Source organism: Budorcas taxicolor, chromosome 16 (genome assembly GCF_023091745.1).
Source record: "Budorcas taxicolor isolate Tak-1 chromosome 16, Takin1.1, whole genome shotgun sequence".
In the NCBI taxonomy this organism is placed as follows: Eukaryota; Metazoa; Chordata; class Mammalia; order Artiodactyla; family Bovidae; genus Budorcas; species Budorcas taxicolor.
Window position 1 is genome coordinate 56,771,407 of NC_068925.1, and position 20,313 is coordinate 56,791,719.

General features: G+C 38.1%; 1 protein-coding gene across 1 annotated transcript in view; it reads left to right on the forward strand.

Moving 5' to 3' along the window:
* The window catches only part of RABGAP1L (RAB GTPase activating protein 1 like), a 718,011-nt gene that overhangs the window by 424,251 nt on the left and 273,447 nt on the right, over positions 1-20,313 (forward strand). The window contains exon 15 of the mRNA XM_052653672.1: positions 8,405-8,479. Within this exon, the coding sequence (XP_052509632.1) occupies positions 8,405-8,479 (75 nt within the window). The remainder of the gene's footprint in view (positions 1-8,404; positions 8,480-20,313) is intronic.

The following is a 20,313-nucleotide window of genomic DNA, read 5'->3' on the forward strand; positions in this document are numbered from 1 at the left end:
AGACTGGAGCTGCCTGAGTTTCATTTCTGGCCTACTGCTTACTAACTGGGTGACCTTGCACAAGTTGTTTACTTTTACTTTCCCTCAGTTTTTTCTTCTATAAAATGGGAATATTAAAAGTGCTTAACTCAGAGGGTTGTTGTAAGGGTTAAATAAATTGCTTACATATCCCAGGTAGCTTAGCTGGTAAAGAATCCTCCTGCAATACAGGAGACCCCAGTTCAATTCCTGGGTTGAGAAGGTCCCCTGGAGAAGGGATAGGCTACCCACTCCAGTGTCCTTGGACTTCCCTGGTAGCTCAGATGGTAAAAAATCTGCCTGCCATGTGGGAGACCTGGGTTCAATCCCTGGGTTGGGAAGACCCCGTGGAGGAGGGTATGGCAACCCACTCCACTATTCTTGCTTGGAGAATCCCCATGGACAGAGGAGCCTGGTAGGCTGCAGTCCATGAGGTTGCAAAGAGTTGGATATGACTGAGCATCTAAGCACTGCAACACAAATATCTGGAAAAATGGTAGTTATTAATAAATATTACTGGTTATTTGTTAGAAAAATTAATGATAAGAATTATTTGAAAAGCCATTTATATTCTTGTGCTATATTAAGTAATCTTTTCTTTAAATGTTATTCTACTTTTAGACAACCATGTGTTTTAATGATTCTTGTCACTTTGTGACCTCTTTTCATTTAGCTTATTGTAGCATTACTTAAAATAGTACTTCTTTGGTATCTCTTTTTTTGTCTCTCAGATTGTGTGAGATCAGATCTCTTTTTAGTTTGTAAGTGAATTTATTCTACATATTTTATGTTTGGATTTTTCTCCCTAGCATACTCATTTAAGGTCTACTGAGCAATAATTCAAAGGCTGATTTGTTTATCTGTTTGTTTTCGTCTCATGTTGGCAGAAGTTCATTGTAGTGATAGACTTCACAGTTCATCTAATATTAATAAATGAAAAATTGCTTTACATAAATGTCAAGCTCCTATTAAAGTAGGGAAATCTAAATTAGTATTTCCTGTTCTCAGAGCTATATTAAATTGTGAGACAATTCAATATTTAGGTTAGAGTTTAAAGAAACACTTAACATGTCATGGTTAAAACCAATAAACTTAACTAGTCTATTGATAGCCAATAAGTCAGCAACTACATCATTACTTTAGTAGTATCAAGAAGCTGAATGAGACTCTGTTTTAGAAGTTTAATTCCTTTTTGCATGCCCACATAGCAGCCTTTCTGTTTTGTTAAAGAGCATCTTCTGATTTCATTCTTCCCATGAGTCTGAATTTCCTTCATCTTTATCTATCTGTAAGTGTGATTGTTTGATAAAATAGTGCAGTATGTTGCACATTTCTGAGACAAAAGAGAAACACCATTCTATATTTTCTGTATCAGTCTGATAAAGACATGTGAGTGAGAGTGTTTGGGGAGAAACAGGTTGTCGATAAGGCTTTAGACAGTCTAGCTCTAAGACTAAAAACTTTCCAAAAAAAACTTTCCATATTAATTTTTTTCTATTAATTTTTAAGAATTTATTTTTAATTGGAGGATAATTAACTTTAAAATGTTGTGTTGGTTTCTGCCATACCCTAGTGTGAAACAGCCATAAGTATATATACATCTCCTTCCTCTTGAGCCTCTCTCCCACTCCACTCCCCCATCCCATTCCTCTAGGTCATCACTGAGCACCAGTCTGAGCTCCTTGTGTTATACAGCAACTTCCCACTAGCTAGCTATTTCACACATGATAGCATATATATTCCAATGCTACTCTCTCAATTTTTCCCAACCTCTCCTTCCCCCACCATACTGATTTTAATAAGGAGAACTTAAATTATATGTACGTGTTAGCACCACCATGATTAAGCTTTAACAGCTATCTATGTTTTCATGTCTAAGTTTTAGCTTGTAGTCAGTATGTTAATAAACATGCATATTACATAAAGAAGTTAAAACCTATCCTTCCCTAAACCCAGAAGTTATGGACTGAAAAATATTAAGCTGTCCTTGATCAGACCGTCTCTTTTCTTTCTTCTTGAGAGTATGCAATGTGATTTTCCATGTCTGTTGAACCCCAAGGCAAATCAGAAGATGGACCCTCTTTTCTTAACATGGATCCAAACACAGAAACGTCTAAAAAGAATAGTTCTGCTCACAGTCTAACACCACTCACCGAGGGGCTTAAACAACAGACATTTACTACTCAGAGTCCTTGAGGCGGGGAAGTGTTGGCCACAGTGCTGGCAGTTTTCAGTGTCTGGTGAGGACTCACTTCCTGGTTCATAGATGGCCACCTCCTTGCTGTGTCCACAAGTGGCAGGAGAGGTGAGGGAGTGCGCTTGAATCTTCTTCATAAGAACAGTAATACCATTCATGAGAGCTCTGCCTTGGGACCTAATCAACTCTGAATGGCCCCACCTTGAAATAACCATTACTTGGGGATTCAACATATGAACTCTGAGAGAACACAGTCTCTAGCAGTGATATAACAAAGGTGTAATGTATATAGGCTCTATATTTGAGAAGATTTGGGTTCAAATCCTGGCTCTAATTGTTTGACCTTGCCCAGGTTAATTACCCTCTCTCAATATCACTTTTGTCATCTCACAGGTTTTGTGAGGATTGATTGAAAATGTGGGACAGTGTTAGTACAGTGTCTGACATCGTCTGCCTTTGACCATGCAGCATGCCTGAAGAATCTCAGTATTCTTCCTTCAAGAATGTGAGGCCAAGCTTGCAGCAATTCTGGTCACATCCTCTTCTTTATGACTAAGACAGTAGCACCTTGTCTGAAATGCTTCCCTTGCCTTTATCTCCATTTCGTGCACTATGGCTTGGTTATGCACCCTTTCCCTCTGGTTGGAACTCATCTCACTGTGTACTTTCTCATTGTATGTGCTGAGTTCTTCTATAACATTCTGAACTGAGGAACATGGACCATATATTTTCATCCTTGTGTCTACCTCAGCACAATGTTTGATTATATAATAAGATAGTAAGTAGTGACTTGCTGACTGAATATATAAAATTCCCTTGGGACCCCAGCCAGAAGAGTAGTCTGTAGTCCAGATCAGAATGAAGAGAGTATAGGAACAACATTTTCCCCGCAAAAGTTAGAAAGTATTTTCAAATACACAGAAAAGTTCAAAGAATTGTACAGTGAACATCCATAAATCTATCACCTAGATTCTATAATTAATATTTTGTTACCTCTTTTATCAGATGTCTCTATCCAACTACTCTTAGATTCAATTAATTAATCCATCTTAATACTTTAAAGTATCTTAGAGTATTAAAGGTGCTGGTTTAGGCATTTGGGGTAGGTCAGGCCTTGGGCTGTGGCAGTCTGGTTGTGGTCTGAGACCCAGAAGGCTTCTGAAGCACTGGAGCAGGCTCTGGAGTGGCCTTCAGGAAGCTGGCCAGCCTCTCATGCAGTTTACAAACCATACTCTGAGTCCTGCTTCAGGAGCAAGCAAGTGTGTGCATGCTTCTCACAAGTGGAGTCCAGTCTTCACACAGCCCTCCAGTTGGCCCCGTTGTCCCTCCAACCAGCCACTGGGCTCATCTTCCCTGTGTTGGTCCCCAAGGTTGGGGCACCAGTATGTGGCTCAAACCATTCACTCCCTGGGAGGATCTCTTTCCTGTATAATTTCCATTTTCCTCTGAGTCTGCTCCCAGGGGCACAGGTCTGATCACTTCTCTTCCCTTCCTCCTTGATTCAGTGTGGGTCTTTCTTACAGTCTTGGTTGTACAGTAGTCTTTCTACCAATCTCCAGTTAGTTTTCAGTAAGAACTGTTCCACGTATAGGTGTATTTTTTGATGTGTTCGTGGGAGAGGTGAGAAGCCTCCATTTTCATCTCCTCTCCACTTGGGTATGTTCCCAATGACCATTCAGGATATTTCTCTGTGATGTATCTTTTCAGATCTTCAGTACATTTTTTGATTGGGTTTTTGATATCAAGTTAGAGGAGTTCTTTATATATTCTGTTCAAGACTTTGTTTAGATACATTTGCAAATATTTTCCCAGTCTGTAGTGTAATTGTTTTCTTAATGGTATCTTTTTATCAGTGCTGTTGTTGTTGTTCAGTCACCCAGTCATGTCCACTCTTTGCAACCCCATGGACTGCAGCACACCAGGCCTCCCTGCCCCTCATCATCTCCTGAAGTTTGCCCAAGTTCATGTTGATTGCACCAGTGATGCCATCCAGCCATCTCATCCTCTGACACCCTCTTCTTCTGCCTTTAATCTTTCCCAGCATCAGGGACTTTTCCAGTGAGTCATCTGTTCTCATCAGATGAACAAAATCCTAGAGCTTTAGCTTTAGTCCTTCCAGTGAATATTCAGGGTTGATCTCCCTTAAGACTGACTGGTTTGATCTCCTTGCTGTCCAAGGGACTTTCAGGAGTTTTCTCCAGCACCACAGTTCAAAGGCATCAATTCTTTAGCATTCTGCTTCTTTTTGGTCCAGCTTTCACAACCATATGTGACCACTGGAAAGACAATAACCTTGACTGTACGGACCTTTGTCAGCAGAGTCATGTCTCTGCTTTTCATTTTCTAAATTTTGCTAATGTCTATTGTATCCATTTATTTTTTTAATAGTCAATAACTTCTGTGCCCTGGCTAAGAAACCTTTGCCTTTACCAAGTTACGAAGATGTTCTTTCTTTTCCCTGAGTAGCTTTATAATTTTACTTTATATTTAGGAGTATGGTATATCTAGAATTAATTTTTTCATATGAAATAAAGTTAGGGATAAAGGTTCATTAATTTCCCCCATATGAATTCCAATTGTTTGAGCACATTTGTTGAAACAATTTCTGTAGATTTACATTTTTACATATGTAAAAATTTCTCCTTTCCTCACTGTTATCTTGGTAACCTTGTTGCAATAAAATGACTATATGGGGGTGGCTCTACATCTAGACTTCTTATTCTATTTTATTTATTTGTCTATACTTATATCAGTTTTATGTTGTCTTGGATATTGTACTTTACACTAGGTGTAGTAAAGGCTTCTCTTCTGTTACTTTTCCCCTGGCATTTCTACTCTTGCTTTCTAGCTGTTACAGTCATCCTAGTCTGTTCTCTGATTCTTTAAGCCAGTAAGTCTATAGTTTAATATCCAAGTTTTATCCTTCCATTGTGGCACCACTGGCACATGGCCTCCAACAAAAGCCATCAGTTCAGTTCAGTCACTCAGTCGTGTCCGACTCTTTGCGACCCCGTGAATCGCAGCACGCCAGGCCTCCCTGTCCATAAAGAATGAGAATTTTACCTAGTGTCATTACTTTCTTCCAAGTTTATTCTCCCCTCCAGTTTCTTCCTCCTGCTTTTTGCTCAGTGCTTTCAGGTAATTATTTTATGTATTTTGTCTGTATATAGATTAAATTTGTTACCAGAGGGAAGGTTGGTTCAATTCCTTCTCCATTATAGTAGTGCTGTTCAGTTGGTTTCTGAAAGTCAGTTTGAGCAGGCATCTGGCCAGGGAAGCAGTTAGAGTGAGGAGTGGGACAAGGAGGTATGGCACGGAAGAGAGGCAAGTTTCAAATGGAGGGAACGGATTTGGTTCAGCTCAGTTAGAGAAGGCTTAGACTAAACCCAAAGTTGCTGGGAAGAACTCCAAGGGAAAGAACGTACTAGAACACTGTGTTTTTCAAACTGTGAATCATAAAATCGATTTAGTAGGTGGCCTCTGAAAAGTCATTTTTGTTGCTAACCTAATCTGAAGCCATAACACAATTAGAAAGTAAGATTGATACACTGCTGATATGTACTTTTATCCTCAGCTCTCCAGTCAGAGAACAGTTTGTGGGGTCTCAATGAATTCACTCCTCCTCTGGTGGACTGTGGACCTTTGTTTTATGTTGGACTTCTCTTGTAACATGTGCATGTACATAGCAAATTGTGCATGTACATAGCACACTTCTCGGTAACTGTTAAATATATAAAGATGGATCACACATTTGTCAAAATTATGTCAGGGCTGATGAAGCATGATTGGCTTTAGAAATCCCCAGTTTTAAGGAATCCTCAGCTTAGACTGTCTTTTATGAGAAAGGGAAGCCTTGATGATATATGTGACATGATGTCTTATCAAGAAATCTCAGAGTTCCTTGTTCATGGAAAAAGAAGTAATGGAGAACCATCAGGGATGCACTAAATAAGGATAGTATTAGAACCTCTCCCCTCTTTCTTTGTTAATTGTTCCTTTTCTTTTCTCTCTGTAATCCTTCTACACACACACACACACACACACACACACAGTGACCCACCCTGATCCATAAGCTTTGGATAAAAGTACAAATAAGGACTCATAAATAAAACTATATAAATCAAAGAAAATTAAATAAGTAAAAGGATGGTAATCCATCTTTCAGTTTTTATAATTAGACCGAGCTTGGGAAACTAGTTATAATGAAGAAAAGCTTCTTTAAAATTCATTAGGAAATGATTCCGTGATCTAATTTTTCTCTCATTAGATGAGGGCGTGATAATGTCATCATTGGCAGAAGGTTAAAAGATAACAACAGTTCTTCAGAAGGCACCATTAAAACAATAAAAAGGCAGACCATGCACTGGGAGAAAATATAGGTAATACAGATGTTAGATAATGATTCAGTCAACAGTGTATAAAGAATTTTCATGAATTGACAATGACAAGATAAGCAACCAAATTAAAGAAATGAACAAGAACTCAAAGAGATAGCCTCAAAAGAAGGTGTATCAGTTGCCTAAAAACACATTATAATACATTCTGTGTCATTAGCCATCAGAGAGATTTAAGTCAAAAGCACAGGAATTAATAAAAGGAAAAAGACTGGCAATATCAAGTATTGACAAGAATGTGAGCAATGAGTACTCTTATATTTTGCTGATGTGGAGGTAATAACTGAACAATCACTTTGCAAAATAATCTGGCAATATCTTAGAAAGTTAAACATACACTTAGGATTTGAACCTTGAACCTCCACTCCTTGGTATTTACCCAAGGGAGATGAAAACCTATGTACGCAAAAAGCCTTGTGTATACAAACCAGCTTTATTTTGTACTGGCCCCAGTCTAGGGGGAAAAAACCCGTATGTTCATCAGTGAGAGACTGGATAGACCAATTGTGGTATATTTATACAGTGGAATACTACTCAGTAGTGAAAGTGGATGATTTACTGATGCATTCAACAACACTGAAGACTCTCAGAAACATGCTGAGTGAAGGAAGTCAGACACAAAAGAGTATATATTAATTCATTTATATGAAATTCTTCTAAAAATGCAAAGCTAATAATTGTGAAAAAAAATCAGCTCACTGGTAGCCTAGGGTGGAGGTGGTTTGACTTCAGAGACTCATGAGGGACATTCTAGAATGATATAAATATTCTTTAATGTGGAGTTACATGAATGACTCAACTTATTTAAGGAACTGTGAAATTAAAAGGTATGCATTTCATTGAGTATAAGCTATATTTCAATGAAGATTTTTTAATTAAAAAAAAAAAGAATTCTAGTCCTTATACTCTGCCTCCCTTGGCATATGGGAGATATGATAAACTGTTCCTCTTTATCTTTGATAACCATTTTCCTGGACAGAAAGAATTTTTATACTTATAAAATCACAGTGCATTGTATTATATTAAGTACATTAAATGGAGATGCCTTCACTAAAATGAAGCACCACAGATAGGTAGGATACATGGAATGGGGTGCATGTCCAGGATTTAAACAGCACAATTGGGATTGTTTGTATTTTAAAAATAAATGGGGGAGCACCTGAATTATTATTTTTGTTGTTGTTGTTCTAAACCAGGGGTCAGTAAACTATAGCTATAGCCCACACTGTCTACCTTTGTATTACCCTGGAACCATAAATGGTTTTTATATTATGAAGGGTTATTTGAGAAAAGAAAAACAGTATGCAACAGATATGTAAGTGTCCCTCAAAGTCAGAGAACATGTAGAGGCTAGAGAGGGTGATCTGAGGGGGGAGAATTAGGTTATGGTATCTGTACTACAGGGTTCCCCCATATAGTGCATTAGAATTCCCGCATCAACTGTAGAACCCTTCTACCCTCCTCCACCTTTTGCACTTGCCTCCCTTAGTGTTGTCTGCCTGACCATAAACCATAATGTATCTTTAAAAATTAATTTAGATGCTCTGAGCATCTTTTTATTCCAGATTCTAAAGATGAATCTGGGGATAATGGGCCATCTAGAATTGCTTTAGGAAATGTGCAGCCTTTCTGAAGGATCCCACTATGCTAATGGCTTGCACATTCAAGATGAGGGATCAGTGAAATTGTGGTGGACAGGCCAGGGATAAGAACAAGTGGTAGCTTGATGTGAACTAGCACTTAGGTTAAAATCTGTGAATGTTTATAATATTTCTTTCCTTTCATCTTTTTCTAGGCCTACTCTGTCTATGATGAAGACATTGGGTACTGTCAAGGACAGTCTTTTCTTGCTGCTGTATTGCTGCTGCATGTAAGTAATTTTCCATGTAATAAATGGCATGGTACTGCCAAATTAATTTTATTTTCTGCTTTTTTTTTTCCTCCCTTCTTAGTCTCCATTTACCTGATGGAGATTACACATGGCATATCTTTTTAAGCCTGTACTTTTGGTGAGAAAATAAAAGAGATCTGATGTCAAGAACAGGACAGTTAGTTTCTCAATAGAATTAATTTTGCAGGCTGGTAGGGAATAAATTGCCTGTTTGGAGTTATTTTTAACTAGAACCCACTAGGATTGAGAAAGTCCAGGTATCTGCCCAAATGTGAGCAGGACCAGGAGCATCATGAAGGAATGTGACAAGAAAGTCTTTTACCTCTTCTGTGATTTATTTTTGTACATTCTCTTTCCTCTTAGTCACCTTCATTTGACAGAACATTTATTGAGGATCAGTTATCAGTACTGGGCTAAGATATGGGATTACAAATATGAATAATTTATTGTTTGTGTTCTCAAAGGCCTTATGGGCTGGAATGGGGCACAGGTAATGTAGGCACATACCTATTATTTTAATTCTTTCCCTGTCTCTGCATTGTTTTTGTGATGGTCACTATGGAAGACTTCCAGTGTGCTAGGTGAAACCAATGCAGAGAGTAAGGGGAGAGAGGAGAGCTTTCAGAAAGGACTTTCTAGAGGAGGTGGTACCTTTGCCAAGACATAAATGGGGCTGGGCGGTGGGGAGAGAAGATGGATAAGAGAAGGAGTAGAGATTGCTATCTGAGCAAATGTATGGCAAAACAAAGGGCACAGTATATAAATGGAACAGTGAAATGACAATTTCTATATCATTGCTGTAGAAAGTGTATGGAGAGAAAGAGATGTGAGATAAAAATGGTCACATGGGCAGGGAACAAATTATAAAGACTTCTTAATATCAAGAAATGTAGGCTTTATAGAGGCTTTGTTCTGTACCTAATGACGAGCCACAATCAGTTTGAAGCAAGGGAATGACAATCAGATATTCATTTCAGATAAATTCTTATATCCACATAGAGGATGAAACTGAAAAGAAGCATGCAATAGCAGAGATACCAGTTAGGAAATATCAGTCTAAATGAGAGATATTGAGACTTAGAGAAAAAGAAAGAATGAAACATTTTTTCTGGAGGCAAAATTGGTAGGTTTCATGGATGGATTGACAAAGGAAGGGTCAAAAGTAGCATGTCTTGTTTCATTGCTTAAGCGACTGGGTAAATTATGGTGTTTTGAGCTGAGGTAGAAAACACTTCCATTGAGATTGAATGGAAGAAAAAAGGTTAGGAGTTGATGATGAATTTAGTTTTAAATTTGGAAAGGGAGGGTATGTGAGGGCCATCTGAGTAGCTGTCCAGCAGCCAGCTGTATATTGGAGACTGACTCTGGGGAGAAATCAAAGCTGAAATGATGACAGTGGATCAGATCATTTCAGAAAAATAAGTAGAAGAAGAAAAACAGAATAGAACCCAGGAATGCCAATTATTTAAAGAGCTGATGAGGAAGAGGGATCTTTGAAGAGTTTCTTGATTTTCAGCAGAGAAGCAGCATTGTATAATGTCAGATGCAGCAAAGAGGACCAAGTTTAAAACAAAAGGATTTTTTTCTATGGTTTGCATTCTGAAAATGAAGAACAATTATAGTAGATTCATGGTCCTAATTCTGATCATTTGACTTTAATGAAAAAAATAACATACTGTTGTTCTATTGTGATTATTCATTCTAACTTTGATTTCAATATCTTTCTCTGTGGCATTATCATCTATTTATGGTCTTTTGATATTCTTTTATTGTCCTTTTTTGTGTCATTTCCACGACCACATTCTTGAGATTTCCTGTGATAATAAGTACTTTATAGTCATAAATTCTTGGGCCCTTAGTTCTATTACTAACACCACCTAGCAGATCTAGAATAGTCAGGTCCCTACACAAGGGGCTGGAGACTGTAAGCCATGATCGGTGTTTTCACCAAGGTTCAAAACATCATTTTTCTAAAAGGAGCTTTCATGATCACTCTGATGAGAAGCTGATGTTCAGGCCACAGATAGTGAAGCTTTGTCTTCTACAAAGTAATCTTTGAATATGTCACAGTTTAGCATTTTAGCCCTGTGAAACACATTATATCTATTAAACCTCAATGAGAAGAATATCACTTTAGGAAATCTGTTCTGAGACTTAACAGAAGTTTAGTTAACTCTAAGTTCATGTTTACTTGGACATATTTTCTCCCTGAAAAAAAGAGAGTGATTCAAATAGCTAAGAAACTCAAATAACCCAGATTTTTTTTTTAAACATTATCTACTCTTCTATTATAAGGGTCATGGAAAGTCAGCTCTCGTAAACATATTCAACAAAATTGCCTCCAAAGTGTGTCACAAGATGAATAGAAATTTAGTCTAGTTTCTACACTTTCTACTTTAATAGAACTACACAGTTGTTGTCATTGCTTATAAAAATAACTGGAAATATAGAAATGCCTTCAGAATCCTGGAGGAAAGATAAACTGATAATCAATGTTAGTGAAAAACAGATTAGATGTAATTTTATTGAAAATATATGTGATAATTCTATTAATCAGCATATTTCATTGACAGACCAATGTATCCATTAACCAATTTGAATAAGAGAAGCTAACTATAATTTTTCCTTTTCTGTATTTCGTGTTGTCCCCATGGTTTAAATAGGTAGAAGAATACAGTCTAGCTTAAACAATTCATCAAATACACTATCTCGGATTCCAGGGAGATATGTTATTAGGGCCTTACTGACTAATTTTTTATCAGTTGCATAAGCAATGGGTTCTTTCTGCTGCCAGATATCCTTTGGCAGCTCCATATTAATCATTGTCAGAAGCAGCTTCTTTCTGGGATGCTGTCTTCCTCACCCATGGTCATTTATATTTCACATTCACTGCCTAAGAGGAAAGAAAGACCAAAAATGAAAGTAGGTTTAAGAACAAAAATTTAGAATTTTAAAGTTTTTCCATGTATGAATAGTTTTAAGAAATAAATATCTTTTCCTGGTGCTTGGAAATTTTCAGATGCTTTGATAATATTCTTTGTAACTTGCAGTAAAGCACTGGAGGAATTAAATGTTTATCACATAGATGCTGTTACATCCATTGATGGAATTATAAGAAACTTATCATTTATAGTTCAAAAAAGCTGTTACAGCACAGATTACTTGTAATCATTATAGTGTTTGCCTTTAAAGTTAAATATGCAATAATTATCACTAATATCATTGTATTATTAGCATAATAAATAATATCCTTTTGTATATTCATTTATTCTAAATACTATATAAAGTATTTTGGATAATTTTTAACACCAATATATTTCTCTCACAAATTTATTGTCAAGCAGCTTTAAAGTTTTTTTTAATCAAACATATACTTTTTTAGACTTTCAGAAGATTATGTTCTTTTTTAAGGTTAAATCACTGTGTGTATGTGTGTGTGTGTATATATATATATATTCCATATGGAATATATGTGTATATATGTGTGTATATATATATATTATGTATATGTGTTTATATATATATATATTCCATACATATATATATATGTATGGAAGCTTTCCAACTGCAATAAGAATTATTTTGGAATAAGCTAGGATGTTTAAATGTATTGCATTTTTTCAAAAACTGTAACTAGGTACAACTCCTTTGGAAACCAGTTTTGCTTTATCTGATAAGGATATGCTCAGCAGATGAATGGATAAGAAAGCTGTGGTACATATACACAATGGAGTATTACTCAGCCGTTAAAAAGAATTCATTTGATTCAGTTCTGATGAGATGGATGAAACTGGAGCCGATTATACAGAGTGAAGTAAGCCAGAAAGAAAAACACCAATACAGTATACTAACACATATATATGGAATTTAGAAAGATGGCAATGACGACCCTGTATGCAAGACAGGAAAAAAGACACAGCTGTGTATAACGGACTTTTGGACTCAGAGGGAGAGGGAGAGGGTGGGATGATTTGGGAGAATGGCATTCTATCATGTATACTATCATGTAAGAATTGAATCGCCAGTCTATGTCTGACGCAGGATACAGCATGCTTGGGGCTGGTGCATGGGGATGACCCACAGAGATGTTATGGGGAGGGCGGTGGGAGGGGGGTTCATGTTTGGGAACACATGTAAGAATTAAAGATTTTAAAATTAAAAAAAATTAAAAAAAAAACTCAACATTCAGAAAACAAAACAAAACAAAAAAAATAAAAGTGGCTGTGCAATTTCCATAACAACAACAACAAAAAAGATATGCATACCAGTCAATTCCACTCTTAGTATATACTTTAGTCACATTTAAGAACTTGTACACTAGTGGCTCAGTTGGTAAAGAATCTGCCTGCATTGTGAGAGACCTGGGTTTGATCCCTGCGTTGGGAAGATCCCCTGGAGAAGAAAATGGCTACCCACTCAAGTATTCTTGCCTGGAGAATTCCATGGACAGAGGAGCCTGGCAGGACAAAGTCCATGGGGTTGCAAAGAGTAGGACACAACTGAGTAATTAACATTTTCACTACTTTTACACTAGAATCATGTATTAAAATAGGATTGTAATTACAGTTTATACTACAGAATCAGTGTTTATAATGATCACACAACTCAATTGCCCATTATTATAATGTCTCATAGTCTAATATTACCATTGTAATTAGATGTCAAATGGATAAATTGTGGTATATTCATATTGTGGGAAACTCTACAGCAATGAAAGAAATGTTTTGCACTACATGCCTGCATGCACGCTAAGTCACTTCAGTCATGTCTTACTCTTTGTGACCCCATGGGCTGTAGCCCACCAGGCTTCTCAAATGAATCATACAAGCATGAAATTTAGTAAGAAAGCAAATTATTGGTATCATTTGGTATGATTCCATTTAGTATAATTCAATAATGACAAAAGTAAACTCTGTTTTCTTAGGATGCTATGTAGATGGAAAGTACAGATAATACCAATGAAGTCAATACAGTTAAAGTCAGGATCATGACCTTCCAGGAGAAACTGCGAGTCATGACTGGGAGGGGACACATAGGGATCTTCAAGAGTAAACACTATTCTAGCTCCTAACCTGTTTATATTTCTTAATCATTTATTCTATAAAGTATAATCTTAACTTTTATGTATTTTTCTCTGTGTGTTACATTTAAAAATAATATAAGATTTTAAAATTACAAATCTTGTAATGTTCCCACCCCCCAAAAAAACAAGTTTTGGATCAGATTTAACCAATGAACTTAAGAAATGAGAAGCAGAGCTGCTTCTTAGTTTTCCTGAACATAAAGACTCTACAAAGTCCGAGGTAACAAAACAGAGGCGTCCTAGTGTCTTTATATGCTTATATAAGTAAAACTATTTGTGCCATGATATTATTTAGGAATATTTCTGCTACATGTGACATAACATGAACTCAAAGTAGTTTAAATTTAAAAGGAAATATATTGGCTCACATAACTGGGAAGTGCAGAGCAGAGATGATTTTGATATACTTGATATTCCAGAGTTCATATTTTGTCATCAGAAATCTGCATCTCTGTATCTCTGTTGTGCTTAGAGTTTATTGCCTTAACTTATAAAGGCAGGGCACAGAGTAGGCAGTTTGCAAGTTGGCCTGGCTTCATATCTGAAAAGTTTTACAGCTTCATTTAGAAGGCATCATGTTTATCTTTTGCTATAGCTCCTGCACTTAAAGCAAACAAGCAAGCAAAAACCCTGGAGGATTCTGGTTGGCCTGCCCTTGGGGGTCTGCTATAGCTCCTGCACTTAAACAAACAGGCAAAAACCCTGGAGGATTCTGGTTGGCCTACCCTTGGGGGTCTGCCATTCTTGAGTTGGTTATTGAGGTCAGGAAGTTCAAGTGTTCTGATAGACCTGGCCCAGATCTTAAGTTCACCTCTATGCTGGTAATGATCTGGATCAACTCGTCCTGAAAAGTGAAATGGTGTTCCTATAAGAAAGGAGCTTTTGACATCAGATGATAGGAAGGTAGAATACTAGACAGATATATCCTATTATCTTCTTGTGATTCTTTGATATAAGAGTTTGAGTTTATTTTTAATAAGCCCTTCTTTACTTCCAAATCACCTTTTCCTTATAAATCCAAGAGATTTTTCCTGTTCTCTATTAATTTTTGCCTCAGTGCTTCAAGAGTCATTCCTCAGCATCTTCTCCCTGTCCTGTAAATACAATCAAGGCATTTTGCCTTAAGAAAAAAAATCCTCTTTTGATCTTCCCATTTAGCTCTCTCAGACTTCTTTGTCCTTTCAAAGCCGCATTCCTTCAAAGGATTATAAAAAGCACAGCTATGAATTTAAATTGTGGGTTAATACCTTTCAAGTTACATGACCTTGCAGAAGTTCCCTGAGATTGAAGAATCAGTTTCTTCATCTATAATGTAAAGTGAAAATAATATTATCATCCTCCTTTGGTTTCTATGAATGTTGAATACCATGCATTATAAGTGTAGTTTTATTTTGTATCTGGCACAAAAAGAGTATAGCCATGGGGCTAAGTCCAGACTTTATGTAATAGATGTATGCTGCTGCTAAGTCACTTCAGTCGTGTCCAACTCTGTGCGACTCCATAGACAGCAGCCTACCAGGCCCCCTTTCCCTGGGATTCTCCAGGCAAGAACACTGGAGTGGGTTGCCATTTCCTTCTCCAGTGCATGAAAGTGAAAAGTGAAAGTGAAGGCACTAAGTCGTGTCCGACTCTGTGCAACCCCATAGACGGCAGCCCACTAGGCTTCCCCATCCATAGGATTTTACAGGCAAGAGTACTGGAGTGGGGTGCCATTGCCTTCTCCAATAGCTGTATAGTTATTGGCAAATCACTTAACTTCATTGAACCTCACTAGTCTAATACTTAAAATGTGGAACTTATACTTACTTTTGTGAGGTTTAATGGGGTCATGAATGAATGTCTGTAACAATACTGTTCTTTCTAAAACTAATAATTATTTACCCAGCCAGTTTTCTTTTGGACCCTAGCTTATATTGAGCACGCAAAGCAAACTAATAGGTGGAACAGCATGTTTTAAGACTTACAAATAGCCATTAGATTTAAATGTATTTGGCATATATTTGATTTAAAAGGAAAATAAACACTCAGAAGTTTTCGCTTTTCAGCTTGTAAACAGAAAATGAAAACTCATTAATTTATGATTGTCAGAATAATCTCTAACATTCACCTTTGTTGAAGAAAACAAAAAAAAACGAGTGGATTATTCATTAACTTCATGGAAAAAAGGTAGATTGACTACAAAAAGACATGAAAACACATAATGTGAAATAAAAACTTAGTTTTATCCTAAACAGTTATTTAAGATTTTCAACATATGATTTTACTTCAAAAAAATCTTGATGTATGTTACTTCAGGTGAGTCTTAAAGACTTTTGAAGTACTTAGGGTGGTTTGTTTTGTGGTTGATTGCAGAGAGAAGCAGGAATTCCTAGGTGGCACAGTGGTAAAGAATCCACCTGCCAGTGCAGGAGACACAAGTGACATGAGTCCGATCCCTGGGTTGGGAAGATCCTCTGAGTAGGAAATGGCAACCCACTCCAGTATTCTTGCCTGGAGGATTCCATGGACAGAGGAGCCTGGTGAGCCGGCTGTACAGTCCATGGGGTCACAGAGAGTTGGACATGACTGAGCACGCAGAGAGAAGCAGTGAAGCTTAAAGACTGGCTCCATTCAGTGATAACGTCTGTTAGTACAGATGGCAGATCATTATCAGCATTTGTTAATAAACAGTGATTATGTCATGCTTGATTCTCAGATTGTACTCGTGAGGCAGGTATTTAGTTTTGTATTTCATAGAGCCGTGGATGACATTTTGATATAAGCTTTTAATATTTGTCTCATCATTTCCTCAGTAAAGCAATATTGTTTCCATGGCAAAGCTCCTGTACACAGCAAAGATGGATAGTCACTACTAGAGACACACTGTGCTCCAATTTCTAATGTCTGATTTTAAAATATATTGTTCAATGATTTATTTTTATTGTAAGGTAGACAAATCAATTGCATATCAGTGATAATAGATTGTCTAGTTCAGTGAAATCACTGTAACAAGGTAAATGCTTCACTGGTGGCTTAGCAGTAAAAGATCCACATGCAAAGCAGGAGATGCAGGTTTAATCCCTGGGTCAGGAAGATTCCCTGGAGAAGGAAATGGCAACCCACTCCAGTATTCTTGCCTGGAAAATCCTGTGGACAGAGGAGCTTAGCAGGCTACAGTCCATGGGGTCGCAAAAGAGTCAGACACAACTTAGCAACTAAATGACAATAGTAAGTTAAAGAGTCATTTTAATGCTTTTTAAAAAATAGATGGATGCCCCAGTGCTACTTAGTGGGGGAACCCACTCTTACAGTAAAGTGAAGTCTGCTAGTGCAGCTCCAGATTGATTTTCAGATCTTGACTGGTTTTTAAAATGAATCACAATATAAGCTAAATGGCTTCCCTGGTGGCTCAGAGGGTAAAGCATCTGCCTACAATGCAGGAGACCCAGGTTCAATCACTGGGTTGGGAAGATCCTCTGGAGAAGGAAATGGCAACCTATTCCAGTACTCTTGCCTGGAAAACCCCATGGACTGAGAAGCCTGGTAGGCTACAGTCCATGGGGTCACAAAGAGTCTGACACGACTGAGCAACTTCACTTTCATAAGCTAAATAGCCAATACAAAGTACAGATAATACAAAAATTTCTTACATTTATCATTTACTATAATATTGAAATCCAGTGCTAATATAGTTCCATTTGGCTGCCCCTTGCTTCGACTTTCACACTGATCCATTTCTGCATTTTTGTTGGCTTTTACCTTCACAGTTGCTAACTGATTGTCCTGTGTGAGTGACATGCCTTCATTGATAAAGGCAGATTTATTCAGAGTTTTATTAAAATTATCATAAATAAGTATCAAATACTTAGGATTTATTTAGCTCTCTGTGCTAAGAGCTTTGGGGGATACAAAGTTACAGCAGTACCCAGAAGTTTAGTGAGTGAGAGTGAAAGTCGCTGAGTCGTGTCCAACTTTTTGTGACCCCATGGACTATACAGTCCTTGGAATTCTCCAGCCCAGAATACTGGAGTGGGTAGCCGTTCCCTTCTCCAAGGGATCTTCCCAACCTAGGGATGGAATCCAGGTCTCCCAAATTGCAGGTGGATTCTTTACCAGCTGACCCACAAGGGGAGCCCCTCTTGCTCATCATGGGATATAAATATGCACACCTGAGGGTATGTGCAGGTTTTTACATTCGCAAGGGCCTGAGTGCACAATAATAGTGGTTAATTTTCATGTGTCACTTATATATCAGGGAAGGTCCAAGAGCTGTACATCTATCTCATTCAGTCCTCAGAACGAAGTAGATTGTCATGATCCCTGCTTTACAGAAGAGGAATCTGACACCTGGGGAGGTACTGTAGCATGCCCAAGGTCACAACTAGGATTGGTATTTGAACCTAGGTCATCTGAATCCAGCAGTTAGTAGGGGCATAGAAATTACTACATGCCACAAAGAGCTTTGGGATTAAGATGAAGCTAGAAATGATTTCATCAGCTAAAGTGAATAACAGAGGCTTTATGTTCCAAGTGCCATATATGATCAGCCTTAAAAGAAAGTGAAATTTCAAAGACACAGCTGTACTATACAATAAACCCCAACCCAGACATTAACTCTGAGCTTGTGTGCCTTAATTCCTAGGGGAGCCTAGACACTGTAGACTGTCACTATTTTTGTAATAAAAAGGGTGAGGAACAGAAAGGGGGCATTCTTCTCATGGCTTATTCTTCCCAGTGATACATAAGAAGTGCTCTCATTTATATGAAAAGAAACATATTTTGCTACTTCATTTGTGAGAGCATATATTTCTGGAAACCATTTTTAACAGTAGAAAGCACTTTAGTAGTAATTTCCTTTCTATTGATTTAATCTCTTTTAGCTTTATATACCTTTATACCTTACCTCTACAATGGGAGTAGTAAATATCTCCTGCATAGTAAGACTGATGAGTGAGTTAAATGAGATTATACATATAAAAAAAAAGAAAAGAAATTTACTTTTGTAATTTTACCTGGATAAAAAGTTTTACCCATTTCATTTTAGTTCTTTCGTGTACCTACCTATAAAATCACTATTAGTTGTTGATGTGTGAGACATAGTTTCTGTGTTCAAGGAGGGAAAGACCCCTCCTTGGTCACCTACCACATGCCTATGTTGCCCCTCACATACATCTCCTTTATCCTTGCATGCATGCTAAGTTGCTTCAGTCGTGTCTGACTCTGTGTGATCTTATGGACTGTAGTCTGCTAGGCTCCTCTGTCCATGAGATTCTCCACGCAAGAATCCTGGAGTGGGTTGCCATACCCTCCTCCAGGGGATCTTCTACACCCAGGGATCAAACCTGTTCTTGTGTCTCCTGAATTGGCAGGCAGGTTCTTTACCACTAGCTTTATCCTTACAACATCCTAAAGTGAGAACGCAAGGTGGACATCCAGCTGCCCCAGTGTTGCAAGATGCTTTCTAGGAGGGCTACTTTGCTCTGCCTAATAGAGATCAGTAGGGGAATTGGCAGGGCTTGACCAGAAGAGATCAGATAGTGACAGAGAAGAGGGTCCTTGCAGCCCACATTACTGCTTTCAGTGGCATTCAATGAGATTTCCCAGCCCATAGCTCTGTCCATGTGTAGAGCCAAGCCAGTGACCTCATCTGGTCAGAGATACTGGTTGGCAGTTTGTTGGATGTAGATCATCAGTCAATGAGCTATACTGGCCATAGTGCTTGTTCTTCTCCTCTGGCCAGGCAGGGAAGCAAATTCACAGGCCCCATACAATTGCTGGTTTAGGCTCCAGTCCTGATCTTCTAGGAAGTTTGGCCAGAGAAACAGAGCAAGTTGCCATTTGCTTCTTACAGCCCTGATCAGAGAGCAAAGTCAGCAACCTTGCCCAACTGTTGGGCACAGCCTGTCCCACTGTATAACCAGGTAGCCTGAAGGGTCACTCTGGGCAGCCTCAAAGCCCATCCTTTAGTACCATCAAGCTATGGAGCCCAGCCAGTCTAACCACTGGTGCCACTCTGCCAAGGAACATAGTCTGTGACCTTGCCCATCCAGAGGTGATTGCAAAGCTCAGCTAGTGGCCATTTTGACCATGGTGCACAGCCAGCAGCCCCACCCAAAGAAGAGGTTTGTCCAGATTTATTATAAGTCTGTTTAGTCTCTTAGCAAAAACTCTGGAGGCCAAGAAAGTATGAGATGATGTATTCAACATAGTGAAAGAAAAAAATATCAGCCAAGAATACTAGGCTTGGCAAAGCTGAACTTTGTAAATGAAATAGAGATAAATGTGTTCCCCAACAAACAAAAGTGGAGGGAGTTCAGCATCACTAGTCCTGCCTTACAGGAAAAATTAAAGGGCATCATCAAGCTTAAATAAGGGATGCCTATTTAACATCATAAAAACATGAATTATAAAATTCACTTGTAATGATAAATACCCTGAATAGCCATGGAAAGGATTGATGCTGAAGCTCAAGCTCCAATACTTTGGCCACCTGATGCACAGAGCTGACTCTCTGGAAAAGACCCTGATGCTGGGAAAGATTGAAGGCAAAAGGAGGAGAAGGTGGGGGAGAATGAGATGGTTAGATAGCGTCACTGACTCAGTGGACATGAATTTGACCAAACTCCAGGAGATAGTGAAGGACAAGGAAGTATGGCGTGCTGCAATCCATGGGGTCACAAAGAGTCCGACATAACTTAGTGACTGAGCAACAACAATGCTGAATACGTAGTCAGAGTCAGATTTTCTCATG